The following is a 16,415-nucleotide window of genomic DNA, read 5'->3' as shown; positions in this document are numbered from 1 at the left end:
TTTCCCATTAATTAATCTATCTGCTTTTCAAAACCAGGTAAAGATCCGCAGCTGTGCAAACCCTGGCCTTTTCCACCTTAGCTACGGCTGTGACACTGCAAAGAGCTGCACTCCCAAGCTGCGGGCAGCAGCCCCTTCTGCCTTCTGAACCTTCTCCATATCGTTTCAGCTGACTGTCCCCAGCACCCCATCTGTCCCCATGCACTCCATCCTTTATGGGGTGCATGGGCTGGAGCTTTAGACTTACTAGAAAGTTGGAAGTCTTTACTTTTCACTGGGCTCCTTTCATGTGTTGTGGCAGATACATATTCTGAGCTGGCCCTTACTTAGTTTTAACCATTAATAGTTTGGCTTCTTCTAGGCAAGAGGGTCTGCTTACGAATACCTGAAGATATCTTTACGTTTTCAAAGGACCTTTTGAAAAGGATTTATGCATTTTTCATATTATACTCAAATGTTCCTTTCTGGTCTTTGTTTTGTTTCTGTTTATTTTTCCTTTTGCAAGAAAAGAACCACACCCCCTCAGCCACTGTTTTGGGAAGAGGGTATAGGCTGTCTGCCTCCTGGGACAAGGGGGAGAAAGCAACTTACTGCGAGCTGTAGAGATAAGCATTTCTCCCCTCCTGCTTATCTGAGCTGCTTCCAGCAATTGAAGGTAGCTGCCTCATGCACTCTTACCCCACTGAGTCCTTCTGTGAGCTCTTCTGCAGGCTGTGACCTCTGAGCTCAGAGCAGGCTTGCATCGGGTGCTGGAGGCTGGGTGCTGCTTCGTGGGCAGGTGGCTTCGGCCCCCTGCAGGGAGGGCTGCTTGGAGACCTGGTTCCCAGCAGGAGAGCAGAGCTGAAGTTAATGAGCTGTGATCACTGCAATCAGAGGGCAAAGCACCAATGTCCTCTGGTTAGCAAGGGCATGCCCCAAAGCTGGTACCTTACTCAGCAGCACCCCTGTGCAGATCGCCAGCTTCTCAGCCTTTTCTGCTGCTACAGGTGCGTGGTCATCACTTAAGAGCTTTGACTGCTTTGATTGGAAGAATCTCTTTATTTCTCCCCCAACGATTAGCTCCTGATGAAAATAACCTTAAAGACAGCACTAGTGGTGGTTTAATCCTTAACTCTGGCTAATGGAGGTCCTAAAGAGCAACCAGCACCTTAATACATCACTTAAACTAACCCGGCGGGTAAGTCGGTGCGGGCACAGCTCTAACTGCATGCCATACAACTCGTGCTGCAGCATTCCCTGTTCTCAGCTGCTGTGGGTAGTGGGGCTGTTGAGATTTCCACCTCGACTCGTTCCCTTTGGAGGCTGCTGGCTGTTAGTTGGGGTGAGGCTTTGCGGTTTAGCCATCCCCTGTCCCGTCTCTGTGGCATATGGAGCTGTGTCCTTTCATCCCTCTTCCCAAAGGCTTTCTGTGTCGTGCTTGTGTTACGTGCTCACCTCTGGGCAGCTTTCTGAACGAATATTAAATGTATGGTATATCAGATCTACAACCTCTACTGTCATCTTGTAAAGATCAAAAGATGACATTCACCACCCCACTCCTGGTTTATGGGGTATAAAGCAGTAACCTCTCCTCTCCACACAAGTTTAGGTTTTATTTCTGGAAGGCTATCTCAGTGGCTTAGCAGCCTTTTGGTTCACCAAGGACCTCTTTAAGCTTTGAGGAAATAAACTGTTTTTGTAGAGAGACCCAAAACAAAGAAGCCCTTCATATAAAGAAGCAGAGGAGGCAGAACAAGAAGTCCCCCTGGCCACAGCTCATCAGCTGTCTGCATCAGCTCATGTAGATCCCCAGTATAGCAATTTATCTCACCCTGGTGTAGGTATCTGTGCTAATCAGGAGGATAAATTTTGACTTCTAGGACATGGGACTATCTGCCCAGGGCAGTTACCTCCCCCTGCCACATTTTTTCCCCTGTTGTTTTTCTCCAGCTGGAGGCAGGCTGGGACAGCCCTGGGGGCAGGGCTGTGGGTTCGGTTCTGCCATCCTGTGCAGCAGCCCTGGCTCCCCGTCCGCAGGGGTTCTCTCCTAGCATAACACTGCAGTGACAAAAAGCCCACCCTTAATTATTAGAAGTGGTAGAAGTGGTGCCCTCTGCCTGATGTGAGGGTATTTACTGTTGTTGTGTGAAATGGAGGACAGGAGTCTGTTAGGATTGGGACAGATGGACCCGTTCTCAGAAGTCTGATCAGGGTGATGGTGGTGGCATCCTTCAGGGGCCAGGAGCTCTTCTCGTCCTCCCACCCTTCAGTTGCTTGCTTCCACCTTTCTGCAGTCATGTTTTACATGGCGAGGGGTTACCAGCCCTGCAGTGTTTCATTTGCACTCTGTGAGGCACTGCAGACTTTGCTCCTGTGGCCTCTTGTTCTGGGAGGGGGCGTTGGGCTGTAGACCCGCGTAGCAGGAGGGAAGCTGCAAGGTGGCTCGGCAGGCGGGTGCTTGCTGCTCACAGCATTGCACTCTCCCTGTCCTGTAGAGAGCTGGGCCAGCTTTTAACACTGGGATGTAATTCAGGGCACTAACCAGCTCCAGGCCATGAAATTTCAGCGCCTTGGCAGCAGTCCTGTGCTGCCAGCATGGATCCAAATGCAGCCTCCAAATCCCTTCTGGGACCGCTGGCAGGTTGCAAGCTGTTTACCTGCAGTGGGTGAGTGGAGCTGCACAGAGGGGTGGGAGGAGCAGCACAACATGAACGATATGCATTGCTAGTGGGAGAAAACAGGGTTAATTACTACTAATCAGCCTTATGAACGTGTTGACTGTGTTATATTCAGCTCCTCTCTTCCTCAAAGTACACAAAGCCTTTAGGATTGTTGTGGTTGGGAAAAATGCGGGAGGTTTCTCTCTTCCTCAGCATAAATGTACATGTGCACGACACTCGGAGGAGCCCAGTTACGTGAAAATAACCTTGTCTTCCCAGTTCAGTCATACGGTAGTTAGTGATAATGGAGAGAACACCAGCTGCTCAGCTGGGGAGACATCTGACTTGGCATTTAGAAAATCCCTCGAGCTAAGCCAGCTAAAAGGAGCCTGCCGGCACCCTGCGCTCCCTGAGCCTGCCCGGTGCTGCAGCTGCTTGATTGCATGGATGTGAGAACAGATACTTTGTGAACTGGGATGACTCAGGAGGCTAAATTTGCAGTAGGAAGAGGTGAAAGTGTTGGAGTTTGAAACTCTGCAGGCCTTTGACGTGCTGCTAAGGCTTGGGGCTGGGTCTGCTCAGCCCCAGGTTTGGCTCTTGGGCGCAAGTCTGAGCTGTGTGCAAGTCCTCTTCTAATGCTGCAAATGCAAAAATATTTCAGTTGAAGCAGGGGAAAATCTATTTGTGGATGTCCAGGTCAGCTTAGGTTGGAAATTCAAAGTAATGATCTGACAAGCGACCTCTTAACTCTGCGCAGCTGCAGCTTAGGTCTGTAAAGGTCCCTCTGCAACCTGAGCTGGAAGCAGCCCCTGTGCTGGGCCCTGAGCTGAGCCCTGTGTCCTGACCAGCTGGTCTGGAAAGTCTCAGAGCAGCTTGCTTACCTGCCTTGTCCATAATTTTGTATGTTGTAAACACAAGTCGTACATTCTATGCACTCAGTACGTTAAAAAGCAATGTGTGCATTGACTCTGCCAAAGAGACTTCTGTGCTTCACCTATTGACAGATGTATTTTGTTGCTTTTCCCCGATGCACATCAGAGGGAAAAAAAAATAAATAAATAAATCTGTTTTATGTCTTATATAGCTATACTTTCTTTCCAGAATGAAAGGTTTCTGCCACCTTTTGCTTCTCTGTTTTTTCAGCAGACCTCTGGCACTCACCCAAGAGGAGTACCCCAGGGGAACCGCTCAGATTTGGCCAACACAAATCCTTAACCTTGTGCATAAACCTCTGTTCTCCTTATGTGTTGACCTCGTATGTAGCACAGATGCCTTCTGGGCTGTGCTATCTGCACGTCCTGCCAGGCAGCCCCGTTAGAGGAGAGCCCAGGGTGCCCGGTGGAGGCAAGGGCCTCTGAGCCCAGGCAATGTCTACTGTGGCACCCACCAGGTACCAATGGTCAATGGTAATGGTTAATGGGATTTTGTGGCTTATTCTTCCTCTATGCTTTTGTTCAGCATCCAAATAGTGTAGCCTGTGCGGTCTTTGGGGTAGTTGGTTCGTTTGGTTTCCCAGCGAGGGAGTTCATTGCCTGGGCCCTGCTGCCCTGCAGTGACACAGGACAGCACATCTGGGTGTTGCAAAGCTGTCCCTTGAGCAAGGCAGCTCAAAACAATCTAACCCTTAACAATTTTTGTGGAGAAATGCCCAAGTCTTTTTATGTGACTTGAGAGAACCTTTTGAGATGCTGCTGTGTTGGTGTTGGCAGTTAGAGCTGTCTTGTGGTGACTGTGGGGCAAGTGGGTCCTTGGGGAGCCCAAAGCCGTGTTCTGGTCCAAGGAAGAAACAAGCTGGTCTGAGCAGAAGACCTGGGCCTGGGGCCTTGGAGGACTGAGGAAGGGCTGGATGTTCCTTTTGTGTTTCAAGCAAAAGATTCTCACTTCTGCTCTTTATTTCCAGCATGCTGATCTTTGCCACCAAGATGCAGTGGCTCTGTAGGGTGCGATTCTTACCCTTTGGCTTCAAAAGCAGCAGCTAGGAAAGTAGTTTTGAGGAGGGATGCTGTCCAGGCTCGGTGCTGCTGCTGCCCGTGCCAAGCAGGGCAGGGGAGAGCAGATAATCCCAGCCACCTCAATGTGGCAGGAGGCGGAGGGCTGATTATGGGAATGGCATTTCCCCAGAGGCAGCTGTCCTGTGGCTTCTGGGCTGCAACCCGGTCTGCTCAGGGATATGAGGAGTGGTGGGCAGAGCGAGTCAGCCCCTGGGGATGCAGGGGATGGGGCTGGGTGTTCAGCCCCGCAGTGCCTCGTGCACCGGAGGCATTTGCTCGGTGTCCGCAACCATTGTGAAACTGCTGGTGGGGAAGCTCCCCGACAGAGCCACTGCCCAGGCCATCAACGAGGGGACCCAGTGGCCCCATGCTGTTGCCTATGCCACAGAACAAGCACCAGGAGAGCCGGTAGGAGCCAGACATCCCGCAAATCGCTGCACCTGGCAGCTGCCGGGCAGCGCGGACATAAAGTCTGGGGAACCAAACCCCCGTGGAGCAGCGGGGCAGCCCCTTTGTCCTCCCCTCCCAGGCCTGGCAGGGAGCCGCCAGGCTGCTGGGGGCCGAAGCAAAGGTTTGCGGCAGCGGGCCTGAGCACAAAGCCTCTCGCCGCTATTGTTCCCGGCATTCCCACCCGCGCCATCAGTGCGGCGGGAGCCAGGTGCTGCTGGGGAGGAGCGCCAGGCCCGGACTGCATCTCCCGGCAGCCCGCCGAGGAGCGGGCCGCGTGGCTGCTATCCGTGCGTCCTCGCCGGCCAGGTGCCGGCTGTGCGCATGGGGACGGCACGGGGAGAGCAGGGGTGATCCCCGTCGGCCTCTCCATTTTCTGTCTCGTCTGTCAGGGAGACGCTTGGATGGCAGAGCCCTGCTCCGCTTCCCTTGGAGGTAGGTGGAGTCTGCCCGTCCTCCGCCCTCCCTCCCTCCATTGTCAGCGCAGCCGAGCGCGGCACCTGCTCCGGCTGCCCGCTGCAGGGATGCTCCTGCCCTTCGCCGAGGCACAGGGAGGCTGCGGAAATCCCTGCGCCAGGGCTCAGGAGCCGCTGCTGGCCGCAGCAAAAGGCCCAAGGAAGGAGATGCTGCTTGCGTGCGCCCAGCCCAGCTGCCGCCTCTGGAAATGAACATGAGTCTGCCAGGCCGCGTCTCCTGCTCTATGCTCAACTGCTTTGTAAGTGCTTTTTTTTTTTTTTTTTTTTTTTTTCCTCCCCCCCTTCCTCTCCTCCCCGTCTGCTCCATGCCTGCAAGCAGGGCGATAAGCCAGCTCATCTCTCCAGCCCCCGTGCTGAGCCGCCCGCCCCAGATCAGGCCTGTCCTTGAGGCCAGGCTGCCTGCAGGTCCTCCTGCCCCACATCTTCCTGGCTCGGCACGCTGCTGCATCCCGCTGGCCTCTCCCTTGCGAAGGGGGAAGCCCTTCTCCTCCCTTCCACATGCCCTGCGAGATGCTGTGGTCCCTGCCATGGCTGTTGTGCTGTCTGGCCCCAGCCCAAGGACACAGCAGCTGCCAGTCCAGCGGGTTGAGTCAGCCAAAGGCCCCGGTGGGTCCTTGCCTGGAGCTGGAAAATGACCCCGCAGGAGTAGCAGACCCCAGGGGCACAGTGCAAGGCCGGGGTGCGTGATCCCCCTTCCCGTGCTGACCCTCCCTGCGGGCCATGCTGATGGAGGGGTCCCCAAGCTCTCTCTTTTTTACCTTCTGGGAAAGCAGTTTTGCTCAGAGGAGATCTGATGCCCCATCCTGCAGGAAGTCATTGTCCCCTATCCCCTTGTCGTCCCCCCCCCCCCAAAAAAAAATGACTCATGGCCAAATGGGTTCAGGGAATCACTGGCTTGTGACAAGTGAGGGGTCCTGAGCTGCTGCTGCACCTCAGGAAGGGGCTGGGCAGGAGATGCAGAGATGCTCGGCCTCCTGCCCAACCCATGCTGCGGGTGGGGAGGGACTCAAGGACACCCAGGCTGGTGGAGATCTCAGGCTGCTCTGCTCTAGCTCCTGCTGCTCACTCTGCTCACTGGGATTTCTCTGTGTGGTGGGAGACAAGGGTCTCCGCTCCCAGGCCAGCACCTTGACAGCCAAGCAGGGGCTGGTGGTGGGAGAGACCCTGAGCCCCCACGGCCTTCTGCGCCCCTCGCAGCAATGTGCAGGGACCTGGTGAGGAGGTGCAGTGGCTCTGCCTCCAGCTGGGATCAACACCAAGTGTCGTGCGTGCTGTGGGCAGTCAGCCTCGACCCATCTAGGCCTCCTCCGCGGCTACAGGCCACTCGCTGTCCCACCGCTGCGTGCCTGCTGGAAGGGCCCTGCTTCTGGGGTGCTGGGGGCCGCAGGCTGAGCCTTCAGAGGAGGATTGGGGTTCTGAGTTGTGTTCAGTGCCGGACATGGCCCTCAGGGCATACACGAATCACTTTTGTGTGATTGTTTAATCTCTGATGAAAACGTAACGGGATGTGGCATCATTTTAAGTATGGCTGAGCAGGGTTCTTATTTCCTCAGATCAAAATTTGGGGTTCTAGCTCAGGGAACTTAATCAGAAAAGTATTTCATTTAAAATTCTTGTTACTGAATGCTTAGCAGAGTATGTCCTAGTAACTGCTGGAGCTTGTAGAGGAGCACTACTGAGAGATCAAGGGGCACTCTGAAGAAATGTTCCTACAACAAAGTACTTCAGCTCTTGGAATTAACGCCACCCTCAGCTCTCAGCGGCGAGTGTCTTCTGCTGAGCGTCTGGATGCCACTCGTTCATGCAGCGTGTTGGTGGTTTGGCAGAACATGGGGTGAGGGTTGCTGAAAATTAGGACCAGGATTTCATGAGCGACTGAAGATTTGCTAGTCCCAAACTGAGACACTCTTCACCTCTCCAAGGGTGGTGTGTCGAGGCTCCATGTGTCCTCTCAGACCACCTCTCTGAGACCTTGGCGGCCTTCCCAGAGTTTCTGTCTGAGCAGGGTTGACAGTTTCAGGTGCCCTGAGGGACAATGCCCTGCTTCGGTGCTGTCACCCGTCTGCAAGGCTTGCTGTGAATTGGGTGTACTTTGAGGCAATTGTAGGTTTGCATTTCACACTTTCATATTCTCCTCAAATAAAACTTCAGGCTCTTCCTAGGTTTCTTTGGGCCAGGAGTGAGAAAAGTTCCCCAAAGAAAGGAGTTCTTTGGAGCAATAACAGTAGGTTGAAGCTGGACTGTAGGTGGAACCCTCTGGGATCATTTCTGCTGTGGTTCCATGCCAAGTTCATGGGGTCACATTCGATGTGACAAGTCACAGTTACTGTCACATCACTCCAGGATGCTGTGCATCATCGAGGTGTATCTGCTCAGCTTTCCAAACAGCACATGGCTAGAAGAGACAGATTTAGAGACCTGTGTCAGCTTTCTGCTGTGCTGGGGTGTTCTGCAATAGCAGGAGAAACTGCTGAGGTCCCGCAGCATCAGAGAGGTTTGGTCTGGAGGCAGAACAGGCATTTTCATCCACAGGTTCAGGGGATCCCCAGCACACTGGGGTGCCAAGAGTGTCCAGAACTCTTGATTTTGCCTTTTCATAACATGCACTGGCTTGGGTCTGTCTCTTAATGTGTGTTTTGTTTGTGATGCAGGGTGAGGAAGGCCCTCCCAGTTTGGAGTACATCCAGGCCAAGGACTTGTTCCCCCCAAAAGAGCTTGTAAAGGAGGAAGAGTCATTGCAGGTAAGGAAGTAAGAAAACAGAAACCATCCGCTTCAGGATGTGGCAGGCTCTGTAGCGTGAAATCAGAGAGCACTTCTCCAGCTCCAGAGGCCACAGTTTGGCCAGCATTGTAGGTCACACTTGCACCAGTGAGCCCTTCATGTGCATGGAGGCTGTGGGCAGCTGCTCGGTGCCTCCTCCCCCTCCTTTCCAGCCGTGCCAGGATGCTGCAGTTCACACGGCATCACATCTGCTGGTCAGATACAGCTTAAGCATGATGCAACACCGCTGTTCTGGGTATTTCCTGCCCTCCACCTATGCTGGCGGTGAGGATCCATGATGCTGTATCACGCCGCAGCAGGCAGGCCCTCTGTGGGACAGGTAGTATATCGGAGCTAGGCTGTGCTCTGGATGGCAATAGCGTGCCGTATTGCAACAGCTGATCTGACTCTCACGTACATTGCTCCCGGCGTTTTTCTGCTGCAGAGCTGTTGGAAAGAGAAACCACCATATGGAAAGAGAAACCTGGGTGGTGCCAACCTCCTGGTGCAAGAGACCCTTGAAAGAGACCCAGGTGCCACTGCTGCTGTGCAACAAGGGCGGAGGGAGCCGAACCTCCCAGTGTTTCTGGCTTCTTCAGCACAGTCCACTGCCACCTTGTCCCAGTGCTAGTCATCCTGCTCATATGGCCAGAGCCAGGCACACCATGTATGTTCTTACTGCTGCTGCAATGGTCGAGGATGCTCAGGGATTGGCATTGTTTCAGTAAACAATGCTGGTAAAAGCAAGGACTGAAATGTGACAGCTGGGAAAGACGAAACATGGGCTGGGAGGCGTGCAGAGGCTGCGGGTCGGTGTCCCGAAGGTGGAGCTTCTGAGGTGGCTCTGAAATGAGAGCACCTGGAGAAGAGCACAGCCTGCTTGAGTAGTCTTCATGGAGGACCATAATGTTTGCCCCTCCCAAAGGATAATTTGCATTCAGTAAAGAGAATAGTGATTTTTATTCTCTTAATATAAAATGAAGTCTGAAAGGGAGGGAGCCATCAACTTAATAACAAGCTGCATTCAGGCACCGACAGTTTATTCCAGGATTCCCCTGTCAGTTCTTGGAGCTTTACCATCCCATTGCTAATCTCTCTCCCTTCTGTTGCTGTGTGAAAGAGCCACATAAGCAGACAAGATACATGCCAACTAAAGACAGCATTGGCAAGTATGCATAATAGACTGCAGAAATAAAGATTTTCTTAATGTCAAATAATTAATATTTTAAAGGGTTTTCAGATAGGTGCCAGCCTAAGGTTGTTATTTTTGTTCAAGTAACTTAAGAAGGGAGAATTCTTTAGGACAGTTGTCACTTGCACAACACATCACGTCTGAAATCCAGGACATTCAGTTTTCAGGCATATCCAAACCCTAGATACAGCTTAGAAATAAAGACAGCATGGCTTGACTTGTGTTAATTACAGTAAAATGAATTGTTTCGTAAGATCCCCTGGCTGGCAAGTGAAGGGCTTTGGCTGAAATAGTTATGATATTTTTGCATAAATGGTTACCAAAATCACCTGGTGTAGGTGGCATTCCGGGAACAAAAAGGAGCCTGCTTAGCTAGGGCAAAGAGGCCTGATGAATTCCAGGCTGCTCCACCTTTTATTTTATTTTATTTATTTATTTATTTATTTATTAAATGGAAAAGAAAACCAACCACACATTAGTCTTGGCTATCTGCCAGGATCCCCTGTTTTAAAAATAGCTACAGCATGTCTCGGCTGATAGGGAAAAACAGACAGACATTTGATTTATCTGCTACCTAGATTAAAAGAAAAATAATAATACAGGTAGCTTCATCACGGTTTCCTCAGTCTTACAAAACATTATACACAGAGATTCCTTCACAGCCTTGTTAGCAGAAAGTGTGCCAACCTTTGTTTCATTTATTTACCTGGATTAGTACCCAAGGGTTCTGTAGGGCTGCCAAGAGCCCCCTTTGCTCCTGTGGTGCAGCAGCATCACGTGCATGACTGCACCTTGGACAGAGGACTCGGGCAGCATCGAGCTGCGTCTGGCACTGTGCAGAGCCTCCCTGAGGCTCCTCCTCAGCTCAGGCTGTGTCTGAGGTAGTTCCCTTCATCACACTGCCTGCATCAGCACTATGTTGACCTTCTGTAAGAAGTGGGGACCATAAAGCCCCCACTTTGCATGCAGCACCCTCACAGCCGGGTGCCCATGGTCGGTACGCGTAACATTTGTGGTGCACACCTCTCTTCTGCAAGTAATTGCCTGCCTGCAGCTGCTCACTGCTTCCCGAGGCATCCTTGGCAGAAGAGCTATCCAGCGGGGCTGGGCAGTGGGTACCAGCGCTGTTTTGTGCTGTACCTGCTCTCAGCAGCGCACAAAAAGCACATTGATGTGATTTCCCACAGGAGATGCATTGTGGAGGCAGTAGGAAGAGTGGCTCTTGGCATTAATGGTGTGCAAAGTGCTCAGCATGTGTCCTAACTAGGGGTGTCTCCTTTCCAGGTCCCGTTCACTGTGTTGCAGGGCGAGGGGGTAGAGTACCTTGGCCACGCCAACGATGCTGTGATCGCCATCTCCAACTACCGGCTTCATATCAAATTTAAGGATTCTGTGATCAATGTAAGTCTGGATCTGCCTATTCCTGCTTCCTGAACTGTAATCTCGTGCAGTATTTTGGGATGGGAAGTGGGGGAGGCATAAGCCATTTGTATGGTTTGCAGCCTGGGAACCGTGCCTCTTAAAAGATGCCAAGCCTGACATCTCTTATTACTGCTGGTCACGCAGTTGCTGTCCTGCTGCTGCATTTTGGAGGGCAGATGGGGTTCTCCTATAGATGATAATTAGGTCTTTCCCTTGCTCTTCATTTTGAAGTCCAGCATTAAGCTCAGGGGTTTTAAGACTTGTTAAGGTCTCTTGTAGGCCAGAGGCCGGTCTACCTGGCACTTCTGTTATTTGGGTATCAGCATCCTAGAGTCAGCCAGTGGGAGCCTGAGGCTTTCTCTCACTGTATTGACGTGCCATCTTTTAATGTAGCCTTAGCTACAATAGCTCAGTTGCCTGTGTTTATCTTGTTGTGATCTAGTCAGTAACCGGCCGATGGTGGGAGACTAGCCAAGGACAGAACAGAAATCAGAATAGTAATCCTTGAAGAAGACTCTATGCTGGATCATGAAGCTTCATAAGCCTTGAAGTGGGTTTGTAGTTTGGGCTAGGAGCTCATGTTTGTTGACAGAGCCATGGCTGGGAGTGCTGGGCCTATGGGCTGGGCGGCTGTTTCTGCTAGTACGATGTCTTGTCATGCACTGCTTCTGTCCCTTGCAGGTGCCTTTGAGGATGATGGAGAGCGTGGAGTGTCGGGATATGTTCCAGCTTCACATTGTCTGCAAGGACTCCAAAGTGATCAGGTAGCCGTTGCTATCCTACAGATGCCACTGCAGTTGCCATGATCAGCTCTGGCGTCTCTCTTTGTTCTGTCGTTGGAATTAAGCTCTTTATGGTCAAGGTTACTCTGTTTTTTTCTAGGACTTGGTGCTTCATTCCTTTTTCTGGTTAAGCAGAGCAGAGCTCCCTATCTCTGTCTCAGCTGGATTTATGTACCCACTGAGTATGATTTGCATTTGTGTTTGCAGGTGCCATTTTTCCACCTTTAAGCAGTGCCAGGAGTGGCTGAAGAGGCTAAATCGAGCCATTGCCCGCCCTGCAAAGCCTGAGGACCTTTTTGCATTTGCCTACCATGCGTGGTGCTTAGGAGTCTGTGTTGATGAGGAAGATCAGCATGCCCATCTCTGCCGTCCAGGTAAGCTCCTGGCCCATCTGCTTCCTGTTTTTTTGTCCAGAAGCACAGCAATGCAACATGAACTATTGTTCATAAACTGATGTCTTGCTGTGTCTTGCGTTCTGCTGTGGCCATAGCTCAAGTTAATCTTGCTAAGGGCCATCCTGTACCTAGCCTAGACATCCAGCTGATGTCCAGATGCAGCTGGATAACACGGACAGTTAAAGGAACGATAAATAATAAGCACACTAAGGAGCATTCTGAGCCAGCAGCACTTACGTCCCCTTTTCCCTTTCTCCTGTGAATTAAGAAAACGTCCCATCCTTTAGTACTTTCATCATGGTAATGAGACAGCTCAAGCGGTCTTGTCCTTCGACAGCAAATGTCATCAGCACTGAGGCAGCATCATTAATATCAGTCCATCTGCATCTCTTCTCCAGTGCTTAGAAATGTCATGACATTCCTGTGATCAAATCTGCAGAGATGTCTGGCTCATTTTTACTCAGGCACAAATGAAATGTTTCAATCCACAAACAGAAAAACAGTTGTGGTAGTGCCCTCGTGTGGATTGGAAGTTTGCCCTCTCCTGGGACACAAAGTTCACTTGCAGTTGCTTGCTCTTTGAAAAGCTTCAACATGAATAAAGGGAAATCAAAATGAGTGATAAGCCCAGGTTTGGATGGAGGGATGGGGGATGAATAGTATATCTGAAAGAGGTACCAAAAAGATATTAGTAGAGAAAAAGGTATGTGTTCCTGTTCTGCCCCAAACACCAACAGTTAGGAGGTATTTGATGTCTTTCCCATACAGAAAATACTATTCTCTAATATAAATACATTTACCTGCAAAAATTGCTGCTGCAGGATATGAATGAGGCAAATAACATTTCAGTATGTATTTATTAACAAGATGTGATACTTGAGCACCAAAGACATCCAGTATTTGTAAGGTGAGGCTGAAACATAAGAGGAAACTGAGTCACCCTCTGAGAGACCAGTCTGAAAAAACTGCCTCTGGAGTGGGCTGCATAATACTCTGCCATTGGCTTCCCAACATCTGCTTTGGAAGCCATCTCCATCAGAAGGGAAACGCAGATGAAATTAACACTACCACCCCCAAAACATGCACTGAAAGGGGAAGGCTATTTCTCTGCTGCTGAGACTGGGAGGTGATCTGACTTGACAAAATAAGCAGAGGAACCCGTGCAAGGGCCAAGTCTTCTTGGCTTCTGAATCAAGAACCTGCTGTCCAGCTGTCCCGTGGTTTCTCTCCAGCCTGTGATAGTTGCTATGGAGCTGCCACTGATGTTTAAATTTTATCAGTTCTGCTTAGCTGTCAGTAAATACCCTGTGCTCTACCATTCCAGGAGACCACGTAAGATACCGATTCGAGATGGAGCTGGTGAGGATGGGCTTTGACTTGCAGAATGTCTGGCGAGTCTCTGACATCAACAACAATTACAAGTGAGTGTTTCACCACTAGGCTCTCCCCGCTCTCCTCTTTCCTTTCCTTCTTCCCTTCGCAATCCCCATGCAGAGCAGTGGATGAGTCAGGCTCCAGCTAATCTTCCTTTCAGGTCTTGATAACCCTCAGGCAGATCAGCATATGAGCCAGATCCCCTTTCTTTCCTCCTTGAAGAAGGAGTATACTCCAAACATCAGAGCTAGCAGCAATTGTAAATGCTGACTCAAGTAGTTTATAATGTGGTGGCCATAATTTATCCTTGAAGGCAATCTAGGGTCTTGGAGAAATCATCCATCCTAGGGCTGCCTTTCTGGTCAGTCTTTCTAAAATGCTCACACTGAAAATTAGAAGTTTGCATAAAGTCAGGCAGCTATTCACCTGTGTCAGGAAACTGGGGACAAGCCAGTGGAGGGCTCTCAAGGTACTGAGAAGTCTGGAGGAAGAGCTGGGTTGATTCAGGCTGGTGAAGGAGAGGCTGATCTGCTAACAGCCTGCAGGGCAGTTACAAAGGTGATGGCCTGAGACTTTTGGCGGTGGAAGGTAATAGAACAAGGGACACTGGCCTCAAGTTGCAGCTTGGGAGGCTCAGATCAGACATGGGGGAAGTGCCCTTCCCCAGAAGGGTGGTGCTTTGCTGGGACAAGTGCCCCAGGGAGGCAGGAGGTCTCCATCCTTGGAGCATTTCAGGTCTCAGCTAATCTGGTGTTGGATGTGGTTCCCCTGTGGGCAGGAGGTTGGAGTGGAGATCTCTGGAAGGTTCTTAACCCAGCACGTCAGTGATTCTCGCCTGTGATTCCGCTCCTGGAGAAGAGCTCTTGGAGAGGCACTTCCGCATTCTTTGCGGAAGGTGGCATCAAGCCAACAGGTTTTTATTAAGCTTTGACTGACACGTTCATTTCTGCATTCACTTAAATCCTTTGCTTTAAATAACTGGTATCCCTCAGTCTTTTCTATATATCTCAGACAGTAAGAACATCCCCAATCACCTTTATATTTCCAGTTTCTTGTGGAGACCATGAGAAGCCTCAGGTATGCTGACCTGGGGAAATCCCTGTGGAGTTTTGCAGTTTGCTGCCTGCTACCTTCTCTCCTGTGCTTCCTCAGGAATCCAGGCATCAAGCAATCTATTTGGGCTTTGATTTATTTTCTTCTTATTCATACCACATTTTTGCTTTTGGACTGTTACGTGACTTTGTTGACAGCATTTACACAGTTTTTCCAGGAATTTCAAATAATTGTTTTCCTGAACTGCTCAGTTTCAGAATGCACAGCAGGTAGGTCTGTGCCGCAGGTACAGTCTCTGTGTGTCTTTAAAAGCAGCCAGGCTTTCCCTCACTGCTAGACTTTTGGATGTGTTTCCTTCTGACTGCTTCAGGAAGTCCAGCTTAGATTAACCACCTGTGGTTTGCTTCCTGGGAGTTATGACCAGCAACGCACTGCTACTGGCCAATATTTCTGAAGACAGATGTTTGCTTTTCAACCAAACCAGGGAAGAAAGAACTTGAAACAAACCTTAGCAAGCTGGATGCAGGCCTGGTTGTGCTTTCCTTGGGTCTGCTGAGTTCCTCCTTGGGGATCCTGGCAGGTCTCAGCTTCCTTTCTCAGCAGACATCCCAAGATCTTAAAGGTGTTGTAATTTGCTTGTGCAACTCAGAAACTAGTTCTCTCTTGCTGCTCCAGGGAGTGTGTCTTTAAATCCTGCCTTGGCTTTTGATCATTACCACCTGCCTCTATTCACAGGAATCAGGTTACTTTTTAACTGTTTATAGTCCTTTTTATCTTTTATTTCCCAGCATTGACAAAACAATGTTGTTAGAGACAGGATACTCCAAGGTAATGACTTTGTTCGTTGTCTTTCAAGTCTGTTCCGAGATGTTCTTATCTGGTAACTATTATCTTCTTCCTGGCGACAGCCATCATAAAAGTAGAGCTATACAAGCATATAATAACCACTCCTTCAGTCATGATAAAAGTTATACTCTTTCAGCATACAATAATAATAAAAATATTACATAATATCTCCATGGCTTTTACATCCCCAGTGATCTGTACACCCAGAGAACTGTGCATGCTCTGACATACGCCAGCTAATGCACCCGTGCAGTCTGAGCTAGAAGTTGTTTTCATGTTGCCCATGATGCTAGGAGGGTTGATGCACACACAGTTCCTTCAAAAGGAAAAAAAAATCAAAGGAATTCACCTTTCTTTTCCTATTGATGCTTATTTTCAGCTTTGATCTTTTTATAGTTACGGTTTTATTTATTTTTTATTTTAGGAGAAAAAACTTCCTGGAGTGCTGTGGTATTGTTGAAGATATATGACGTTTCCTACTCGTTTCTGCGACTGCTCCTAATTCATAGTTTGTCTTATTTTGTTAGACTTCTCTACAAATCTTAATACTTTCCTCCACTTTCATGGGAAAGGTGATGCTTCATGTTCTTGCATTCTGTGAAGGAGGATCTCTCACTGGGATGGTTGTTGCCTTTGTGGCAAGAAGATGCTTCATCTGTCCTTGTCTGTAGGTGTGGCTAGTGCTGATTTATGCATTAGTGTTGTTAATGCCTTTTTCTGCGATCTAACTTCACAGTTTCAAAAACATTCCATTTGCTAGTTTGGGTCAGTATGGTCACAGAGGTGTTACAGACCACCCCTCGGTGAGTCACATTGCTTCACTGTTCATTTCTTTCCATGTGCTGTGTGAGCACATTACACAGCACAGGGCCAAACATGGGTCCCTGTTCCTCTGGGACTCCCTTTCTCACAAAAAATAACCGGTTACGTTCTGTTACTGTTTCTTGCTTTTCAAGAGTTGCTGTTTCTCAAGAGGAGCTTCTTTCAAGTCTTTGTTGAGCAACCTGTTTAAAAAAAAAAAAAAAAGCTATGAAAAT

At 49.8% G+C, this 16,415-nt stretch overlaps 1 protein-coding gene across 3 annotated transcripts in view; it reads left to right on the top strand.

Annotated features, from left to right (window-relative positions):
- The window catches only part of MTMR4 (myotubularin related protein 4), a 68,260-nt gene that overhangs the window by 19,052 nt on the left and 32,793 nt on the right, over window positions 1-16,415 (top strand). Inside the window, exons 1-6 of one of the 3 annotated variants that reach the window (XM_035342919.1) lie at window positions 5,290-5,792; window positions 8,205-8,294; window positions 10,791-10,907; window positions 11,610-11,692; window positions 11,918-12,084; window positions 13,430-13,526. In XM_035342919.1, the coding sequence (XP_035198810.1) occupies window positions 5,742-5,792; window positions 8,205-8,294; window positions 10,791-10,907; window positions 11,610-11,692; window positions 11,918-12,084; window positions 13,430-13,526 (605 nt within the window). In that variant the 5' untranslated portion in view covers window positions 5,290-5,741. Of the gene's footprint in view, window positions 1-5,289; window positions 5,793-8,204; window positions 8,295-10,790; window positions 10,908-11,609; window positions 11,693-11,917; window positions 12,085-13,429; window positions 13,527-16,415 lie in introns of those variants that run through there. The other 2 variants (XM_035342917.1, XM_035342918.1) reach the window with 2 other exon arrangements.

Source organism: Oxyura jamaicensis, chromosome 19 (assembly GCF_011077185.1).
Source record: "Oxyura jamaicensis isolate SHBP4307 breed ruddy duck chromosome 19, BPBGC_Ojam_1.0, whole genome shotgun sequence".
In the NCBI taxonomy this organism is placed as follows: Eukaryota; Metazoa; Chordata; class Aves; order Anseriformes; family Anatidae; genus Oxyura; species Oxyura jamaicensis.
Note: the sequence above shows the minus strand (reverse complement) of the source record. Positions and strands in the feature narration are given on the sequence as shown.